Genomic DNA, 21,928 nt, shown 5'->3' on the forward strand with positions numbered 1-21,928 from the left:
TGTGTGGTATATGTTGCATATACAGTATGAACCTGAATTCACCCTATTCTGCCATGTTGTCACGTTCGTTGTAACGAAGAGGCCAAGGTGCAGCGTGATGAGAATACATTCCTCTTATTTATTTAACGAAGAACACTTGAACAAAACAACAAAACGAATGTGAAGCTATCAACAACTAGTGCTGACATGCAACTATATGTGACAGAATAACCCACCAAACCAGGACCAAGCAGTGTGAAAAGGAGGAACAGCGATTAATGGGGAAATGGACCTGGGAGGAGATATTAGATGGAGCAGGACCCTGGACACAGCCGGGGGAGTATCACCGTCCTATGGAGGAATTAGAGGCAGCGAAAGCGGAACGGCGATACTACGAGGAGAAATACAGGAGAATAGAGGAACAGCGAAGATATGAAGGTACACGGCTAGCAGGAACCCCGAGAGGCAGCCCCAAGATGGGGGGGGTGAAACATGAGGAAATTGGCGGAGTCAGGTAGGAGACCTGAGCCAAATCCTCGTGCTTACCGTGGGGAGCGTGTAACTGGTCAGGCACCGTGTTATGCAGAGATGCGCACGGTGTCTACAGTGGCTATTCTAGCTCCTCGCATTGAAAATAAGATTTTGTTTTTAACTGACTTGCCTAGTTAAATAAAAGGAGGTAAAGGCTGTAGTTATAATGTGGATTGTTATAGTCTTGTTTTATCTCTTTCTCTCTCAGTTTCTGCACTCTTCTCTGTCTATCAAATTCAAATTCATGCTGCTTTATTGGCATGAAAAACATTGTGTCAATATTGCCAAAGCAACAATGTATACAATATACTGTATATCGTAATAAAATTATAAACAATAATATCAAATGGTAGTAAATAATAAAACAAAATTAAATACAAAAATAATAACAATAAAATGGTAACAGTCAATAGTAGAATGTAATGTAATAAATATAAGAATCTAAATATGGAAAATGAAACTAGAACTAACTTATAACTCAATAATGGTTATCTTCACCATTACATCAGTACTACAACTACTATCATTACATTTACATTTAAGTCATTTAGCAGACGCTCTTATCCAGAGCGACTTACAAATTGGTGCGTTCACCTTAAGACATCCAGTGGAACAGCCACTTTACAATAGTGCATCTAAATCTTTTAAGGGGGGGGGGGGGGGGTGAGAAGGATTACTTTATCCTATCCTAGGTATTCCTGAAAGAGGTGGGGTTTCAGGTGTCTCCGGAAGGTGGTGATTGACTCCGCTGTCCTGGCGTCGTGAGGGAGTTTGTTCCACCATTGGGGGGCCAGAGCAGCGAACAGTTTTGACTGGGCATCATTACCACTACCACCACTAAACTGCTATCATTACCATTACCACCCATACCACTACTATTTAAACAACAATTATAATGGTAATAACAATAATAGTAAAAGCAATAATAGTAATAATAAGTAAGTTACTGCTTACTATACAGATGTTATTATTCAGTGTCCCTCAGGCTATAGCAGGCAAATGCATATTTGGCTGCAAGAGGAGCCAATGCTCCTTCGCCCATGAGTATTTTTTGTTTTTTCTCTGGGTTTAATAAGTTAAAATGTGGAATAAATGTAGTCATTTCTGTGAATAATGAATCTCTTAGTGAGGAATATTTATCACAGTAAAGGAGAAAGTGCATCTCTGTCTCTACCTCCCCTGTCATGCAGTGACCACATACACGCTCCTCTTTGGGTAGCCATGTCTTTTTATGTCTGCCGGTGTCTATTGCCAATCGGTGGTCACTCAGCCTTTACTTGGTAAGGATCTGTCTCTGCTTCGTATCTCTGACAGAGTAGAGATAATCAGCCAGTTCATATTCTTTGTTTAGGGTCAGATAGCAATTTAGTCAGCTTTTGGGATTTTGTTTACATTTTTTCCAATGTTGTAAATATGAGTCCTTTGATTGGTTCATGATTTTGTTTATTGGATCTCTTTCTTTTGAAGCAGTGCTGGTGTCAGTCAACACCAGCTGACTGAGAGGGCTCGTTTCTGGGCTCAGCTTGGTTGGTGAGGTCCAACACCATTTGACTGAGAGGGCTCGTTTCTGGGCTCAGCTTGGTTGGTGAGGTCCAACACCAGCTGACTGAGAGGGCTCGTTTCTGGGCTCAGCTTGGTTGGTGAGGTCGCTTTTTCTGGGCTCAGCTTGGTTGGTGAGGTCCAACACCAGCTGACTGAGAGGGCTCGTTTCTGGGCTCAGCTTGGTTGGTGAGGTCCAACACCATTTGACTGAGAGGGCTCGTTTCTGGGCTCAGCTTGGTTGGTGAGGTCCAACACCAGCTGACTGAGAGGGCTCGTTTCTGGGCTCAGCTTGGTTGGTGAGGTCCAACACCAGCTGACTGAGAGGGCTCGTTTCTGGGCTCAGCTTGGTTGGTGAGGTCCAACACCATTTGACTGAGAGGGCTCGTTTCTGGGCTCAGCTTGGTTGGTGAGGTCCAACACCATTTGACTGAGAGGGCTCGTTTCTGGGCTCAGCTTGGTTGGTTAGGTCCAACACCAGCTGACTGAGAGGGCTCGTTTCTGGGCTCAGCTTGGTTGGTGAGGTCCAACACCAGCTGACTGATAGGGCTCGTTTCTGGGCTCAGCTTGGTTGGTGAGGTCCAACACCATTTGACTGAGAGGGCTCGTTTCTGGGCTCCGCTTGGTTGGTGAGGTCCAACACCAGCTGACTGAGAGGGCTCGTTTCTGGGCTCAGCTTGGTTGGTGAGGTCCAACACCATTTGACAGAGAGGGCTCGTTTCTGGGCTCAGCTTGGTTGCTGACTTAATTTTGAATAATTTCATTTTTATTGCATACAATGCTCTGCTGGCTTTTTCTTTGAGTGCATTCACTGCCATAGTAAAGTTTCCCGATGTAGATATGGTCAGACCAAGGTAGGTGTCATTTTTAGTGTGTTCAATTATGCTGCTGTTCGGGGTGAATTAATATTTGTGCTTCTGACTTGTTTTTTTTAGGGGAAATTTACTGCCAGGGCCCAATTATGGCAATATTGCTCTAGAATATTAATGTTCTGTTGAAGACCTTCTTTCGTTGGTGATAGAAGTACCAAGTCATCAGCATATAACAGGTATTTCACCTCTGTGTCAAATACTGTGAGTCCTGGGGCTGGAGAATGGTCCAACATGTCTGCTAATTCATTGATATAAATGTTGAAAAGATTTGCACTCCAACTGCAGCCTTGTCTCACACCTCGACGTTGTGGAAAGAATTCTGTTCTTTGGTTTTTAATTTTTTATTGCACACTTGTTTTCTGTGTACATACATTTTATTAAGTCATACACCTTACCACCAAGCCCACTTTGGAGAATTTTATAGAATAGCCCTTTGTGCCAAATAGAATCAAATGCTTTTTTAAAGTCAATAAAGCAAGCAAAGATTTTGCCCTCTTTTTTTTTTTGGTGGACGTGTTTAGTAATTAGTGTGTGTAAGGTGTATATATTGTCAGTAGTGCGATGGTTGGGGAGAAAGCCAATTTGAAATGTACTTATTACATTTTTGTCTTGAAGAAATGTTTGAATTCTTGAATTCAAAATGCTACAGAAAACCTTTCCCAAGTTGCTGTTTATGCAAATTCCCCTGTAATTATTGGGGTCTGATTTGTCTCCACTTTTGTGGATAGGGGAGATGAGCCCTTGGTTCCAGACATCAGGGAAGCAGCCAGAAGTTAAAACCATGTTGAACAATTTAAGTACAGCATTTTGCAACTCAGGTGTGCTGTTTTTCAGAATTTAATTTCTGATGTTATCTAGACCACAAGCCTATCACTCTCTCTCTCTTCTCTGTCTATCACTCTGTCACTCTCTTCTCTGTCTATCACTCTGTCACTCTCTTCTCTGTCTAACACTCTGTCACTCTCTCTATTTTCAATTCAATTCAATTCAATTCAAGGGCTTTATTGGCATGGGAAACATGTGTTAACATTGCCAAAGCAAGTGAGGTAGATAATATATAAAGTGAAATAAACAATAAAAATTCAATCACATACAGAAGTTTCAAAACAATAAAGACATTACACATGTCATATTATATATATACAGTGTTTTAACAATGTACAAATGGTAAAGGACACAAGATAAAATAAATAAGCATAGATATGGGTTGTATTTACAATGGTGCGTGTTCTTCACTGGTTGCCCTTTTCTCGTGGCAACAGGTCACAAATCTTGCTGCTTTGATGGCACACTGTGGAATTTCACCCAGTAGATATGGGAGTTTTTCAAAATTGGATTTGTTTTCGAATTCTTTGTGGATCTGTGTAATCTGAGGGAAATATGTCTCTCTAATATGGTCATACATTGGGCAGGAGGTTAGGAAGTGCAGCTCAATTTCCACCTCATTTTGTGGGCAGTGTGCACATAGCCCGTCTTCTCTTGAGAGCCATGTCTGCCTACGGCGGCCTTTCTCAATAGCAAGGCTATGCTCACTGAGTCTGTACATAGTCAAAGCTTTCCTTAAGTTTGGGTCAGTCACAGTGGTCAGGTATTCTGCCACTGTGTACTCTGTTTAGGGCAAAATAGCATTCCAGTTTGCTCTGTTTTTTGGAAATTCTTTCCAATGTGTAAATGAATTAACTTTTTGATTTCTCATGATTTGGTTGGGTCTAATTGTGTTGCTGTCCTGGGGCACTGTGAGGTCTGTTTGTGAACAGAGCCACAGGACCAGCATGCTTAGGGGACTCTTCTCCAGGTAAATTTCTCTGTAGGTGATTGATATGGAAGGTTTGGGAATCGCTTCCTTTTAGGTGGCTGTAGAATTTAATTATTGGTGTTTTACATTGTACACAAAGGATATTTTTGCAGAATTCCGCATGCAGAGTCTCAACTTGCCTTTTGTCCCAATTTGTGAATTTTTGGTTGGTGAATGGACCCCAGACCTCACAACCATAAAGGGCAATGGGTTCTATAACCGATTCAGGTATATTTTAGTCAGATCCTAATTTGTATGTCGAATTTGATGTTCCTTTTTATGGCATAGAAGCCCCTTTTTGCCTTGTCTCTCAGATCGTTCACAGCTTTATGGAAGTAACCTGTGGCTCTGATGTTTAGGCCAAGGTGTGTATAGTTTTTTGTGTGGTCTATGGCATCGTTGTCCAGATAGAATTTGTATTTGTGGTCCTGGCAACTGGTCCTTTTTAGGAGCAACATTATGTCTTACTTAGATCAACTGCCAGGGCCCCAGGTCTGAAGATATAGATGTTGCTGTAGGCCCTCCATGGTTGGGGACAGAAGCACTAGATCATCAGCAAACAGTAGACATTTGAATTAAAATTCTAGTTGGGTGAGGCCGGGTTCTGCAGACTGTTCTAGTGCCCTCGCCAATTCATGTATGTGATCCTCAACACAGGGGACCCACAAGGGTGCGTGCTCTGTCCCCTCCTGTACTCTCTTTTGTTATTTATTTATTACACGCCTCCAACTCAATCATCAAGTTTACAGACGACACAACACTAGTAGGCTTGACTAGCAACAATGGCAACATGATGCCAGGAAAATAACCTCTAACTCAATGTTAACAAAACAAAGGAGCTGATCGTGGACTTCAGGAAACAGGAGAGGGAGCACAACCCTATCCACATCGAGGGACAGCAGTGGAGAAGATGGAAAGCTTCAAGTTCCTCTGTGTACACATCACTGACGATCTGAAATGGCAGTAGGGTGAAGAAGGCGCACTAGCGCCTCTTCAACCTCAGGAGGCTGAAGAAATTTAGCTTGGCCCCTAAAATCCTCACAAACATTTACAAATGCACAATTGAGAGCATACTGTCGGGCTGTATCACCGCCTGGTACGGCAACTGCACCGCCCGCAACCGCAGGGCTCTCCAGAGCGGGGTGTGGTCTGGCCAATGCATCACCGGGGGCAAACTACCTGTCCTCCAGGACACCTACAGCCCTTGATGTCACAGGAAGGCCAAAAATATAATCAAGGACATCAACCACCCAAGCCATGGCCTGTTGACCCCGATATCATCCAGAAGGCAAGGTTAGTACAGGTGCATCAAAGGTGGGGCCGAGAGACTGAAAAACAAATCAAATTTCAAGGCTATCAGGCTGTTAAATAGCCATCACTAGCTGGCTTCCACCCGGTTACGCAACCCTGCACCTTAGAGGCTGCTGCCCCATATACATAGACATGGAATCACTGATCACTTTAGTAATGGAACACTAGTCACTTTAATAATGTTTACATACTGCTTTACTCATCTCATATGTATGTACTGTATTCTATTCTACTGTATTTTAGTCAATGCCACTCCGACATTGCTCAATCTAATATTTATATATTTCTTAATTCCATTATTTTACTTTTAGATGTGTGTATTGTTGTGAATTGTTAGATACTACTGCACTGTTGGAGCTAGGAACCCTAGCATTTCACTACACCTGCAATAACATCTGCTAAATACGTGTACTGTATGTGACCAATAAAATTTGATTTGATTTGATTTGATTTAATGCAGAGGATTTTCCCAAGGTTGCTGTTGACTGAGCTGATTTCTGATGTGCTGTTCCTTCTTTTTCCGTAGGGTACTTCTGTATTGTCTTAGATTCACCATAGTGAAGGCAAAGGCTCAAGTTTTCTGGGTCTCTATGTTTTTTGGTTGGATAAGTTTCTCAATTTCTTTCTTAGGTTTTTGCATTCTTCATCAAACCATTTGACATTGTTGTTCATTTTCTTAGGATGTCTCTCTCTCACCCTCTCTCTCTCTCTTTTCTCTGTCTCTCCCTCCTCTCTCGCTCTCTCTTCTCTCTGTCTATCACTCTCTCTCCCTCCTCTCTCTCTCTTCTCTCTGTCTATCACTTTGTCTCTCCCTCCTCTCTCTTTCTCTGATCTCTGAGTATCAAACATCCTACCAGACATGAATATAATGTTCCAGGTGTTACCTGTTTCCCTGCTGCGCCCACGTTCCCAGGGTCCTGTTGTCCATCCTCCCTCTCCTGACGCCACCACCCTGTACAGGTACTCTACACACACACGCACACACACACACACACACACACACACACACACACACACACACACACACACATAAAATCATCACATATTCAAGGTTACACACACAAACACGTGATCTATCTGTGTGACTAAGGATGGATAGTGATGCTGCAAAACACCAGGCAGGTAGACACACATAATGTGTGTGTATAATAATAGCTTTGCTGTGCTGCTATATTCTGTTCCAGGCAGGCAGGCAGGCAGGCAGGCAGACAAACAAACAGATGGAGGCAGGTAGGAAGGTAGGTAGACAGACAGACAGGGGCAGGCAGGCAGGCAGGTAGGGTACAGTGTGTGTGTAGAGTCCTGTGAGTGTGTAGAGTCCTGTGAGTGTGTAGAGACCTGTGAGTGTGTAGGGTCCTGTGAGTGTGTAGAGTCCTGTGAGTGTGTAGAGTCCTGTGAGTGTGTAGAGACCTGTGAGTGAGTAGGGTCCTGTGAGTGTGTAGGGTCCTGTGAGTGAGTAGGGTCCTGGGAGTGTGTAGGGTCCTGTGAGTGTGTAGGGTCCTGTGAGTGTGTAGAGACCTGTGAGTGTGTAGGGTCCTGTGAGTGTGTAGGGTCCTGTCAGTGTGTAGGGTCCTGTGAGTGTGTAGAGACCTGTGAGTGTGTAGGGTCCTGTGAGTGTGTAGGGTCCTGTGAGTGTGTAGGGTCCTGTGAGTGTGTAGGGTCCTGTGAGTGTGTAGGGTCCTGTGAGTGTGTAGGGTCCTGGGAGTGTGTAGGGTCCTGGGAGTGTGTAGATAGATGCGTGTGAGTGTGTGTATGTCCATCTGTCTGTGTGTTAGTGTGCCTGGGCGTGTGTGTGTCAGTGTGTGTTACCTGTAAAAGGTTGTACTCCCAAGTCTCTAGCCTGTGTCTCGCGGCCCATGTACACCAGTACAGAGTCGTTGCCACGGCAATAGAAGATGCTGTCGGTTGCCGGGCAGCCGTCCAGATTGATCATAACAGAGCGGCGGGTGGAGGCAGACAGACTAACGGCAGAAACATCCGGTACACCAATGGAACCGGTAACGGGACCAGTCCGAACTGTTACACCCCTCACACACCCTCCCAGACCTACCCAGGAGAGGAGAGATGGATGGGGTGAGACGGGGGAGGTAGAGGTGAGATAGGTGTGTGTGTGTGAGTTCTCACCATGTCTGTGACTGTGGCTAACCAGAGCTTCATGGTTTAGTTCAGGAGGCACTCCTCCCAGGTAGAGGGGTGAGTCCACCCCCAACTCCCCCCCTGCCACCCCCCTCAGCTGTTCTGACCAATCATTCATGGAGGCTGAGATGACGTCTCCCTGTTTGACCAATGAGAGTTGGTTCCAGCCCCCGTCGCAGTAGCTAAGCCCCGCCCACATGCTCAGCTCAGTCACGTGACCACGCCAGGATAGAACCAATGACAGCATTCCTCCTTCCAACTCAGCCTGGGACAGAGAAGAAAGGTTAGTGTGTGTGTGTGTGTGTGTGTGTGTGTGTGTGTGTGTGTGTGTGTGTGTGTGTGTGTGTGTGTGTGTGTGTGTGTGTGCTCACCAGTATATAATCGGAGGTGTGTGTGTTGTAGGAAAACAGCAGCAGAGCGTTGAGTTGGTCCGTCCTGAACTCAAAGGTGATGTCAAAGTCTTCTCCTCCACTGAACACCTCTGGACTCAGCTCTAGGAACCCTAACACAGGACACACACACAATTACTATCCACAATACAACATAACGGTAACAAGTCTCTTGATTCTTACTGTCTTTATACTGTTATACTGTATTTTTAACAAACCCCACTGGCCAGTTACAAGGATATTAGAGGTTATCAAGATTTCACAAAAATGACTTTATTTTCATTTTCTTCTTCAAACCAGGAAGTCACTAGAAAGTGAGGCCTTTTAGTTCTAAACTGTCTTTGTTGCTACCTTGTCCCAAGAAGTGGGCCCCCTCCTCTGTGTGGGCGGGGCATCCTTCCCAGCTCTCATAGGCCACAACCCTCTCTGTGGCTCTGGACCAATCCAGAGGCTGCCACACCTCAGAGGGGCTGTCAATCATCTTCACCTGCACGTCTCTAAGGCAACCAGAGAACCCCTGTTGTACCAGCTGAGCATCACCTAGAGAGAGAAAGAGAGAGAGAAAGAGAGAGAGAAAGAGAGAAGAGAAAGAGAGAAGAGAAAAAGAGAGAGAGGGAGAGAAAAAGAGTGAGAGAGGGGAGAGAGAGAGAGAGAGAGAGAGTCAGAGAAGGGAGAGAGAAGAGAGAGATTGTGTGTGAGAGAGAGAGAGAGAGAGAGAGAGAGAGAGAGAGAGAGACAGACAGACAGACAGACAGACAGACAGACAGACAGACAGACAGACAGACAGACAGACAGACAGACAGACAGACAGACAGACAGACAGACAGACAGACAGACAGACAGACAGACAGACAGAGAGGAGAGAGAGAGAAAAATGTTTTCTTAATGCAATATTTCACTAGCAACAAACCAACTCTTTTAGATTGTGAGTGTACCTACCTGAGTCTTGTCTGAGTAGAGTGAAGTCCTCTGGTAGCCCCCCGATGAACACCCCTGTGTTTTCCCCAATAATGCTACTGCCACTGGAAGCAGATGCATTACCTTGAGGGAGAGAGGGAGGGAGGGAAAGAAGGAGAGAGAAGAGGTATGGACAGAGGCATATCATTAACTGCATACATATTCTCTTGTGATATATGAGGCTACATAACCATGTTATGTACAATGGTAATTTAGCTCCACTGTAGAACACATAATCAGAGAGAATGAGACAAACAGAGAGAGAACAACACACACAGACTCAGTTTACTGGGTTCCTGTGGTGAGTAGAGGAAAGGTAGAGGAGGAGGAGCGGAGAGGAAGAGGAGGAGCGGAGAGGAAGAGGAGTGGGGTGGAAGAGGAGGAGGAGGAGCGGAGAGGAAGAGGAGGAGTGGAAAAGGAGGAGCAGAGAGAAGGAGTGGAAAGGAAAAGGAGGAGTGGAGAGGAAGAGGAGGAGAAGCAGAGAGGAAGAGGAGGAGCGGAAAAGGAGGAGCGGAGAGGAGGAGGAGGAGCGGAGAGGAAGAGGAGGAGCAGAGAGGAGGAGAAGCAGAGAGGAAGAGGGGGAGGAGGGAAAAAAAGGAGGAGCTGAGGAGGAGGAGCGGAAGAGGAGGAGTGGAGAGGAAGAGGAGGATTAGCAGAGAGAAAGAGGAACGGAGAGGAGGAGAAGCAGAGAGGAAGAGGAGGAGGAGGAGGAGGAGAGGAAGAGGAGGAGGAGCGGAGGAGGAGGATCGGAAGAGGATGAGCGGAGAGGAAAAGGAGGTGCGGAGAGGAAGAGGAGAGGAGGAGAAGCAGAGAGGAAGAGGAGGAGGAGTGGGGAGAAAAAGGAGGAGCGGAGAGGAAGAGGAGGAGGAGCTAAGATGAAGAGGAGGAGGAGCAGAGAGAAAGAGGAGCGGAGAGGAGAAGCAGAGAGGAAGAGGAGGAGCGGAGGAGGAGGAGCGGAAGAGGATGAGCGGAGAGAAAAAGGAGGTGCGAAGAGGAGGAGGAGTGGAGAGGAAAAGAAGGAGCGGAGAGGAAGAGGGGGAGGATGAGTTAAAATGAAGAGGAGGAGGAGCAGAGAGGAGGAGCGGAGCGGAAGAGCGGAGAGGAGGAGGAGGAAGAGTGGAGAGGAAAAGGGGGAGGAGGAGCGAAGAGGAACAGGAGCAGAGAGGAAGAGGAGGAGCAGAAAAGGAGGAGGAGGAGTGGAGGAAGAAGATGAGCAGAGAGGAGGAACGAAGAGGAAAAGGAGGAGCGGAGAGGAAGAGGAGTAGGAGCAGAGAGGAAGAGGGGAGGAGCAGAGAGGAAGAGGGGGAGCAAGAGTATTCTAATGATTCTTATCACACAGACGGTGACTCAGATTAACCTGGATAATATCTCAATAGAACACAGAGCCTGGGCTTAACACACACAGTGAATATGATTATCCTAACCACAGTGAGTGTTACCTTGGTATTGATCATCCACAATGATCGTTCCCACGGCCTGTTTCCTGGTTGCCATGACGCTGTGCCACTGGCCATCGTTGTAGCTCCTCCCCCCATCACCCTCCACTCCCACTCCCACTGCCCAGCCCTGGGAGAGGAGACAGAGGTCACATACACACCTACACCTGGCCGTGTGTGTGTGTGTTTGTCTGTGTCTGTATATGTGTGTGTATGATTTCTTCTGAAGTATGCATGACATCATCAGTATCGACACTTAGCAGGAGAGATGGGCACTCTGCAGAGAGAGAGGTGACACACACACATACACACCCACAACAAAGCGGTGCATCTCTGCTGTGTGATGAAGATTTAATGATGAGATCAATATATGTATAAATGCCAAGGTATATCAGCCTCCTGACACCTTTACTACCCAGCAGACAGCACACATGTCTACTTAACAACACCCACCACAACAGGATTGGACAGGGGGAGGACGGGACAAACTCTCTCTCTGTCTCCTTCTCTCAATTTTCAATTCAATTCAACATACATTATTGTTTTCATGTTTTGTATGTATGCTGCTTCAACTAATGTGGATAATACATCTGTTTAAGACTGGAGTTGATATTTGACCCTGTCCAAATACAGTGTCTTTTCTAATATCTCTCTTTATCCATCCCTCCTTTCCTTCTGTCCCTCGCTCCTTTCCTCCCTCCATTCATGACTTGCCTAGTTAAATAACGACTAAATAAAAAACACAAATAAATAAATAAAACATTCAGGAGGTTTCATTAAGGTCCTGTGAGATCAGAGGGAACTATTCTGTCATCCTCCCAAAAAGCGTTTCTAGTCTCTCTGTCCATCTGCTGGACTGCTTGGCTGGGTCTAGGGATCACTTTCATTATCTATAGGGCCAAACTACAGTGTGTGTGTGTGTGTGTGTGTGTGTGTGTGTGTGTGGCCTTTATACACTAAACACTAGTATTGTAACTATGCCAGATTTTTGACTTTGATACCGATACAAGACTTAGTATCATGACTCTCCATACCGAAAGGGTAGGAAACAACATCTCAACCCCGCTGATCCTCAACACTGGGGCCCCACAAGGGTATATTCTCAGCCCTCTCCTGTACTCCCTGTTCACCCATGACTGCGTGGCCATGCACGCCTCCAACTCAATCATCATGTTTTCAGACGAAACAACAGTAGTGGGCTTGATTACCAACAACGACGAGACAACCTACAGGGAGGAGGCGAGGGCTCTCGGAGTGTGGTGTCAGGAAAACAACCTCTCTCTCAATGTCAGCAAAACAAAGGAGATGACAGAGGGACCAGCCCCCTATCCACATTGACGGGACAGTAGTGGAGAAGGTGGAAAGTTTTAAGTTCCTCAGCGTACACATCACGGACAAACTGAAATGGTCCAGTCACACAGACAACGTGGTGAAGAAGGCGCAACAACCTCAGGAGGCTGAAGAAATATGCTTGTCACCAAAAGCACTCACAAACTTCTACAGATGCACAATCGAGAGCCGCCTGGTACGGCAACTGCTCCGCCCATAACCGTAAGGCTCTCCAGAGGGTTGTGCGGTCTGCACAAACCATCACCGGGGGCAAACTACCTGCCCTCCAGGACACCTACAACACCCGATGTCACAGGAAGGCCAAAAAGATCATCAAGGACAACAACCACCCGAGCCACTGCCTGTTCACCCGCTACCATCCTGAAGGCGAGGTCAGTACAGGTGCATCAAAGCTGGTACCGAGAGACTGAAAAACACCTTTCTCAAGGCCATTAGACTGTTAAACAGTCATCACTAACATTGAGTGGCTGCTGCCAACATACTGACTCAACTCTAGCCACTTTAGTAATGGAAATATTGATGTAATCCAGTGGGGCAAAAAAGTATTTAGTCAGCCACCAATTGTGCAAGTTCTCCCACTTAAAAAGATGAGAGGCCTGTAATACAATTTTGTTTCTGGTGTCCTTTGACAGCTCTTTGGTCTTGGCCATAGTGGAGTTTGGAGTGTTACTGTTTGAGGTTGTGGACAGGTGTCTTTTAGACTGATAACAAGTTCAAACAGGTGCCATTAATACAGGTAACGAGTGGAGGACAGAGGAGCCTCTTAAAGAAGTTGTTACAGATCTGTGAGAGCCAGAAATCTTGTTTGTAGGGAACCAAATACTTATTTTCCACCATTTTCCACCGCAAATAAATTCATAAAAAATCCTACAATGTGATTTTCTGGATTTTTTTTCTCATTTTGTCTGTCATAGTTGAAGTGTACCTATGATGAAAATTACAGGCCTCTCTCGTCTTTTTAAGTGGGAGAACTTGCACAATTGGTGGCTGACTAAATACTTTTTTGCCCCACTGTAAATGTATCACTAGCCACTTTATATGTTTACATACCCTACATACCCTACATTACTCATCTCATATGTATATACTGTACTCTATACCATCTACTGCATCTTGCCTATGCCGTTCGGCCATCACTCATCTATATATTTATATGTACAAATTCGTATTAATTCCTTTACACTTGTGTGTATTAGGTAGTTGTTGTGAAATTGTTATATTGCTTGTTAGATATTACTGCATGGTCGGAACTAGAAGCACAAGCATTTAGCTACCCTCGTATTAACATCTGCTAACCATGTGTATGTGACCAATAAGATTTGATTTGAAACACTACTCAATACCAAAATGATATTCGATATTCAAAAATAAAACACTGCATTAAATAACAGAAGAACACCTTCAATTTTCCTGTGATGCCCTCCCAGGCCTCCCAGGCCCTCCCAGGCCTCCCAGGCCCACTCATGGCTGTGCCCAATCATGTGAAATCCATAGATCAGGGCCTAATGAATTTATTTCAATTGACTGATTTCCTTACAAGAACTCAGTAAAATTGTTGCATGTTGGGTTTATATTCTTGTTCAGTATAATTGTATGTATTAAATTAATAGTTTAGTTCCAAAACAACATAAAAACACTTTGAAGCTCATTTCTGAAGCTTCTATATTGAAATAGCTTACACGGCATAGAAATACAATGGTTTTTACACAGCATACTATGATTCCCAGAGGGCATTTCACTTCCCAGGGTGAACTGCTATTCCCAGGACTGCTAGCCGGCTAGTGGTTACTGCTAGCAAGCCCAGACAAACGTGATGTAGTTGAAATATATTGCTATCAAGTTATGAGTGCATTAGACATTATTTTTGGGTTCTGTAATGATATTATAATACTCCCATGCATGTCATGCTGAATATATGTTCATGTCAATGTCACTCAAAAACAATTCAAATTTAGTAGAATAGCGACAACGTTTCAATGCAAATGTCATATGTAAAATAGTTTTTTATGTCATTTTGGAACTAACTAGATGCACTGCGCTGCTTTGTAACACATTTTGCTTAGTCAACACCGCTACTCCTACTGCTCTCTCTTCGTCCGCCCACGTGCTCTCGCACACCCCGAGAGCTTCTGGTCAGCGGGGTGGTGGCACCGGGATCCTCATCTCTCCCAAGTGGTCATTCTCTCTTTCTCCCCTTACCCATCTGTCTATCGCCTCCTTTGAATTCCATGCTGTCACAGTTACCAGCCCTTTCAAGCTTAACATCCTTATCATTTATCGCCCTCCAGGTTCCCTCGGAGAGTTCATCAATGAGCTTGATGCCTTGATAAGCTCCTTTCCTGAGGACGGCTCACCTCTCACAGTTCTGGGCGACTTTAACCTCCCCACGTCTACCTTTGACTCATTCCTCTCTGCCTCCTTCTTTCCACTCCTCTCCTCTTTTGACCTCACCCTCTCACCTTCCCCCCCTACTCACAAGGCAGGCAATACGCTCGACCTCATCTTTACTAGATGCTGTTCTTCCACTAACCTCATTGCAACTCCCCTCCAAGTCTCCGACCACTACCTTGTATCCTTTTCCCTCTCGCTCTCATCCAACACTTCCCACACTGCCCCTACTCGGATGGTATCGCGCCGTCAAAACCTTCGCTCTCTCTCCCCCGCTACTCTCTCCTCTTCCATCCTATCATCTCTTCCCTCTGCTCAAACCTTCTCCAACCTATCTCCTGATTCTGCCTCCTCAACCCTCCTCTCCTCCCTTTCTGCATCCTTTGACTCTCTATGTCCCCTATCCTCCAGGCCGGCTCGGTCCTCCCCTCCCGCTCCGTGGCTCGACGACTCATTGCGAGCTCACAGAACAGGGCTCCGGGCAGCCGAGCGGAAATGGAGGAAAACTCGCCTCCCTGCGGACCTGGCATCCTTTCACTCCCTCCTCTCTACATTTTCCTCCTCTGTCTCTGCTGCTAAAGCCACTTTCTACCACTCTAAATTCCAAGCATCTGCCTCTAACCCTAGGAAGCTCTTTGCCACCTTCTCCTCCCTCTTGAATCCTCCTCCCCCCCCTCCTCCCTCTCTGCAGATGACTTCGTCAACCATTTTGAAAAGAAGGTCGACGACATCCGATCCTCGTTTGCTAAGTCAAACGACACCGCTGGTTCTGCTCACACTGCCCTACCCTGTGCTCTGACCTCTTTCTCCCTCTCTCCAGATGACATCTCGCGTCTTGTGACGGCCGGCCGCCCAACAACCTGCCCGCTTGACCCTATCCCCTCCTCTCTTCTCCAGACCATCTCCGGTGACCTTCTCCCTTACCTCACTTCGCTCATCAACTCATCCCTGACCGCTGGCTACGTCCCTCCCGTCTTCAAGAGAGCGAGAGTTGCACCCCTTCTGAAAAAACCTACACTCGATCCCTCCGATGTCAACAACTACAGACCAGTATCCCTTCTTTCTTTTCTCTCCAAAACTCTTGAACGTGCCGTCCTTGGCCAGCTCTCCCGCTATCTCTCTCAGAATGACCTTCTTGATCCAAATCAGTCAGGTTTTAAGACTAGTCATTCAACTGAGACTGCTCTTCTCTGTATCACGGAGGCGCTCCGCACTGCTAAAGCTAACTCTCTCTCCTCTGCTCTCATCCTTCTAGACCTATCGGCTGCCTTCGATACTGTGAACCATCAGATCCTCCTCTCCACCCTCTCCGAGTTGGGCATCTCCGGCGCGGCCCACGCTTGGATTGCGTCCTACCTGACAGGTCGCTCCTACCAGGTGGCGTGGCGAGAATCCGTCTCCTCACCACGTGCTCTCACAACTCCATTGTGTCCTCGTCCCAGAGCGCTAAGAACCTTGGCGTGATCCTGGACAACACCCTGTCGTTCTCAAATAACATCAAGGCGGTGGCCCGTTCCTGTAGGTTCATGCTCTACAACATCCGCAGAGTACGACCCTGCCTCACACAGGAAGCGGCGCAGGTCCTAATCCAGGCACTTGTCATCTCCCGTCTGGATTACTGCAACTCGCTGTTGGCTGGGCTCCCTGCCTGTGCCATTAAACCCCTACAACTCATCCAGAACGCCGCAGCCCGTCTGGTGTTCAACCTTCCCAAGTTCTCTCACGTCACCCCGCTCCTCCGCTCTCTCCACTGGCTTCCAGTTGAAGCTCGCATCCGCTACAAGACCATGGTGCTTGCCTACGGAGCTGTGAGGGGAACGGCACCTCAGTACCTCCAGGCTCTGATCAGGCCCTACACCCAAACAAGGGCACTGCGTTCATCCACCTCTGGCCTGCTCGCCTCCCTACCACTGAGGAAGTACAGTTCCCGCTCAGCCCAGTCAAAACTGTTCGCTGCTCTGGCCCCCCAATGGTGGAACAAACTCCCTCACGACGCCAGGACAGCGGAGTCAATCACCACCTTCCGGAGACACCTGAAACCCCACCTCTTTAAGGAATACCTAGGATAGGATAAAGTAATCCTTCTCACCCCCTTAAAATACCTAGATGCACTATTGTAAAGTGGCTGTTCCACTGGATGTCATAAGGTGAAAGCACCAATTTGTAAGTCGCTCTGGATAAGAGCGTCTGCTAAATGACTTAAATGTAATGTAAATGTAGTTGTTTTGGTGGGCTGTTCTTCATCATCTGCTCTGTAATCAAAGTATGCTTCTGTAGACAGCTTTCGTCAACAAGCTGCGTGTGTTGAGGTATGATGTTTTAGTTAGAAAAGAGGAAGGAGCCATGCTGTCTGCATTTTTCCCTCTCCTCAAAAGTGGTCAGCTCCATAAGCAAGTAGCCTGGCTAGCTTCGATTCAGACAAATTACTCGACACTCCACCCTCTCAATCTGTGTATGACGTGAGACACATTTAACAGAAGTACTGAAGCGTTTTTCATGTTCTAGTACGGAAGAAGAGTTTCGTTACACCGTGCAACACTACTAAACACTCCTTCTAGAACCGATGAATCCACCTCTGCCTTCTCTGGAATAGTAGAGAAAGTGGTTAGGTGTGTGTGTGTGTGTGTGTGTGTGTGTGTGTGTGTGTGTGTGTGTGTGTTTTGTGTGAACCCCACCGCCCCCTCACTCTTTAATAAAGTGTATTTGGGAGTGGAAGCTGATGGAGATAGCTATGCCCACTTCCGGTTGCAAGATAAAGAGCACTTATCCAAAGTGCTGCCCCACACATAAGGCTGCCTTTAGGGGAGTCAGCCCTCGCAACCTTGGGGGGGTTGAACCCAATCTCTTACTGTATAGAGAACACAGGGGGAATTTACTTTGCTAGGGTGGGTTACCACACACACAAACAAATACACACACACGCACACGCACACACACACAGTAAAACTATCTGGTGGAATGTGCATGATGGCTGGCAAGTGAAAATTTGTCTGGAAAATGTTTTGTCTTGAAGACAGCGTTCATTTTCTTTAACTCTAGTGTTCCATTTGCATTTGTGGGGCACGACAATAAACAAACCAAGACAAGCATCACACAGTTCTTCTCCCTAAATGACCTTTGCCCTCGGTTTTCACTCACTCAGCTGTGATCCGACTGCTCCCTCTACACACGCGAGTGCGAACACAATATCCTATTATGCCTACCTGAAACACATGCCTATAAAACGTATCTAACTGATGGCGTACACAGTTTCTTCAAATGCAGTCGCAAAAACCATCAAGCGCTATGATGCAACTGACTCTCATGAGGACCGTCACAGGAAAGGAAGACCCAGAGTTACCTCTGCTGCAGAGGATAAGTTCATTAGAGTTCACTGCACCTCAGATTGCAGCCCAAATAAATGCAGTAACAGACACCTCTCAACATCAACTGTTCAGAGGAGACTGTGTGAATCAGGCCTTCATGATTGAATTGCTGTAAGAAACCACTACTAAACACCACCAATAAGAAGAAGACTTGCTTGGGCCAAGAAAGATGAGCAATTTGGATGAGTCCAAATGTGAGATTTTTGGTTCCAACCGCCGTGTCTTTGTGAGACGCAGAGTAGGTGAACGGATTATCTCTGCATGTGTGGTTCCCACAGTGAAGCATGGAGGAGGAAGTGTGATGGTGTGGGGGTGCTGTGCTGGAATTCAAGGCACACTTAACCAACCTGGCTACCACAGCATTCTGCAGCGATAGTGGGACCATTTGTTTTTCAACAGGACAATGACCCAACACACCTCCAGGGTGTGTAAGGGCAATAGGACCAAGAAGGAGAGGGATGGAGTACTGCATCAGATGACCTGGCCTCCACAAACACCGGACCTCAAACCAATTTAGATGGTTTGGGATGAGCTGGACAGGCCAACAAGTGCTCAGCATATGTGGGAAATCCTTCAAGACTGTTGGAAAAGCATTCCAGGTGAAGCTGGTTGAGAGAATGCCAAGAGTGTGCAAGAGTGTGCAAAGGTGTCATCAAGGCAAAGGGTGGCTACTTTTTTAGTTACTACATCATTCCATATGTTATTTCATAGTTGTGATGTCTTCAATGTAGAAAATAGTAAAAATATATAAAACCCATTGAATGAGTAGGTGTGTCCAAACTTTTGACTGGTACTATATATGGGGCAATTTAGCAATTAGGATTTGATATCTGTAATGGTTATGTAATAAATGAGGCACTGTTGTGCAATGTTGGCATATAGATAAATGCACACATATTTTCCAGTGCGAGCCTTGTGTTTACATTAGAGGATTCAAGTACTCTGAAAAGAAATCATGTGAGTACAGTCAAAGTATGTACATGCCCATCCCTATTGTGGACTTCTGTTAGAAACATACTTCTCTTTGTTACAACATTCAGTTCAGAGCAAGGCCTGGATTCAATCAAAGGCACGTTTTCATGAAGCGCACTGCAATGCGTACAGTATATCATAATTTACAGTAAACACACTCAAACATAAATTACCTTTAAAGGTCAAGTGCAGAGTGATTGTCAAAAAACCCAGCCTAAATCATATATAGCTGGGGGCAGGGGTGTGTCATATTCCACACAGATTCCCAGTGCTTCCTAACCAGGGTTTAAAAAGACAACAGTAACTCGAGAGGAGAGGAGAGGCATGGTTAGTGACAGCTCTAACACTACAGTAGCTAAACATCCCTCTATGAGATTATGTTTCATAAAATGCTAATTAATTCCATCATTAGAAAGTGTGTGTGTGTGTGTGGTGGTGGGGGGAGCGTACCAGTTTCCTGTGTCACGCCAAATTAGGTCCCCCGTGGTGGTAATCCCATTAGGCCTGTTGAATTGGCTAATGGGGGAACTAATGGGGGAGCTATCTGGGGACATTAATCGACTGCGACACCACTTCTAGTGTTAATCACCGAACTAGCCTAACTAAATGTGTTTGGAAAGGCTGCTGCGTAGCTGGAGAAGGAAGAGGTCCTTATTGCGTGTGTGTGTGTGTGTGTGTGTTTGCATATTCTTGTGTGTTTGTGTGTGTGTGTGTGTGAGGGTGATTATTGTGGAGGAGAGATAGTTGGTGGTCTGACGGACACTCGCGTGAAATCATCTGCCAGCACCGCTTTCATCATAAGAGCAATTGAGTCGAGTGTGTGTGTGTCTGTAGCCTAATGAGCTAGCGATTGGTATGCATGTGCCGTGACTGCAGGGAAGGAGTTAATTGGAGGCTGATACACTTTGAAAGTTTCTCTTGAATGAAGAAACTAAGGGGAGGTTGCCGATAGGATTTATCAGATGAAGAAGTCACAATGTTCCCCCAACGATAGGATTTATCAGATGAAGAAGTCACAATGTTCCCCTCAACGGAACACAATGTGGGTTTAATAAGTCCCAGGAATATGAAAATCATCAGTGACTCAACTGGAAACCTGGAATTCAGACAGGAAATCTCTTTTTACTTTCCTCATTAATCAGTTTTTTTCTCTCTTACTAAAACATCAAACAGTTTTTGGGATATACTTATTTTTTTATACACAAATAATAGACTGGCTATCTATTCTATAGTGTCACACCCAGAAGAAACACCTGAAATGTGAATGTTGAGGGCACTTTAATCTGGCTATGTTTGTAGTTCACTTGTGGGTCGAACCGGAAGGACGGACATGTTTGTAGTTCACTTGTGGGTCGAACCGGAAGGACGGACATGTTTGTAGTTTGCCTGTGGGTCGAACCGGAAGGACGTACATGTTTGTAGTTTACCTGTGGGTCGAACCGGAAAGGCGGACATGTTTGTAGTTTATCTGTGGGTCGCCCCGGAAGGGCGGACATGTTTGTAGTTTATTACCTGTGGGTCAAACAGGAAGTAGGGGCGTCCATTGCGGATCTGCAGAGCCAGGTACTCCTCTTGGTTTCCAGGAGACACAGCACAGAGGAGCAGGCCGTCTGATGCTCGGGTTCTGAAACTCAACCGGAGCCCTGGAGGAGGGGGGCGGAGAGAGGAAAAAAGGAGGAGAAGAAGAGATGTATATATTAGAGCGTGTGAAATCCTTCATTAGGAGATAAAAGGTGATCTGTGCCTGTGTCGAAGGGTTTAGAGTGTGTCCCAGTGGACTCCTCACACACTCCTCTCTACATCCCGCCACAATCCACCTATGTGCATGTGTGTGTGTGTGTAATGTATGTATGTGTATGTCTCCTAAACCCACTTCCCCTGAGCCCCCATGTACGGCCTCAAGTCAGGAAAAAGCATCCTGCTTTGATGCCCCCAGATGGGTATTCATGTATCCATTTGAGTGTGTGTGTGTGTGTGTGTGTGTGTGTGTGCGTGTGTGTGTGTGCGTGTGTGTTCGTGTTCAATCCAATGTCTCCATTAGGACTCCAGGGGAGCACTGGATGCTCAGGCTAAACACATCTCCTCTGGTCTAATCTCTGACTGGTCTCTGTGTGTTAATCTGATAATCTGTACTTAATCTGGGGAGGTAGTGCTGGAGCTCTCTAAGGCACGTCTAACTCCCTCTAACCTGACAGGAGACTCCCGGAAGACAACTCTATCGCTTACTATCTCTCTCCTTCCTTCCGACTCCATCCCTTTATCCCTGCTTTAGATCCTAAACTCAGACACAGGGATAGAGAGACACAGGGATAGAGAGACACAGGGATAGAGAGACACAGGGATAGAGAGACACAGGGATAGAGAGACACAGGGATAGAGGGATCGACACAGGGAAAGTAGTGTGGACAAAGGGATTGGGAGAGAAACACAGGGGATTCAGAAACTTCTGAAACAGAAATACAACTGAAAAAGAATGAACAAATCCTAAAGACTAACAGAATAATAAAGTACTATCAATGAATAAAGTACTAACTTATATTAAAAGAGGTCAGCATGCAGTAACAGGAGTTGATTCCCAGTCTGTCCATCTCTTGTCATTCCACCCATCTCTCTCTCTCTTCATTTCCCTTTATCTCCTTCCTCCCATCTCTGTCTCTCCTTCTCCTTCCACCCATCTCTGTCTCTTCCACCCATCTCTTCCACCCATCTCTCTCTCTCCTTCCACCCATCTCTCTCTCTCCTTCCGCCCATTTCTTTATTTCCTTCCACCCATCTCTCATTTTCTCTCTCTCTCTCTCTCTCCTTCTGCCCATCTCTCTCTCCTTCCACCCATCTCTGTCTCTCCTTCCACACATCTCTCTCTCTCCTTCCACCCATCTCTCTCTCTCCTTCCACCCATCTCTCTCTC

General features: G+C 46.1%; 1 protein-coding gene across 1 annotated transcript in view; it reads right to left on the reverse strand.

Moving 5' to 3' along the window:
* Window positions 1–21,928, reverse strand: part of ush2a (Usher syndrome 2A (autosomal recessive, mild)) — a 458,847-nt gene that overhangs the window by 253,889 nt on the left and 183,030 nt on the right. Inside the window, 8 exon segments of the mRNA XM_065004287.1 lie at window positions 6,912–6,992; window positions 7,837–8,073; window positions 8,152–8,428; window positions 8,535–8,665; window positions 8,904–9,092; window positions 9,492–9,593; window positions 10,949–11,075; window positions 20,533–20,663. Coding sequence (XP_064860359.1) covers window positions 6,912–6,992; window positions 7,837–8,073; window positions 8,152–8,428; window positions 8,535–8,665; window positions 8,904–9,092; window positions 9,492–9,593; window positions 10,949–11,075; window positions 20,533–20,663 — 1,275 coding nt within the window.

Source organism: Oncorhynchus nerka, linkage group LG18 (genome assembly GCF_034236695.1).
Source record: "Oncorhynchus nerka isolate Pitt River linkage group LG18, Oner_Uvic_2.0, whole genome shotgun sequence".
Lineage (NCBI taxonomy): Eukaryota > Metazoa > Chordata > Actinopteri > Salmoniformes > Salmonidae > Oncorhynchus > Oncorhynchus nerka.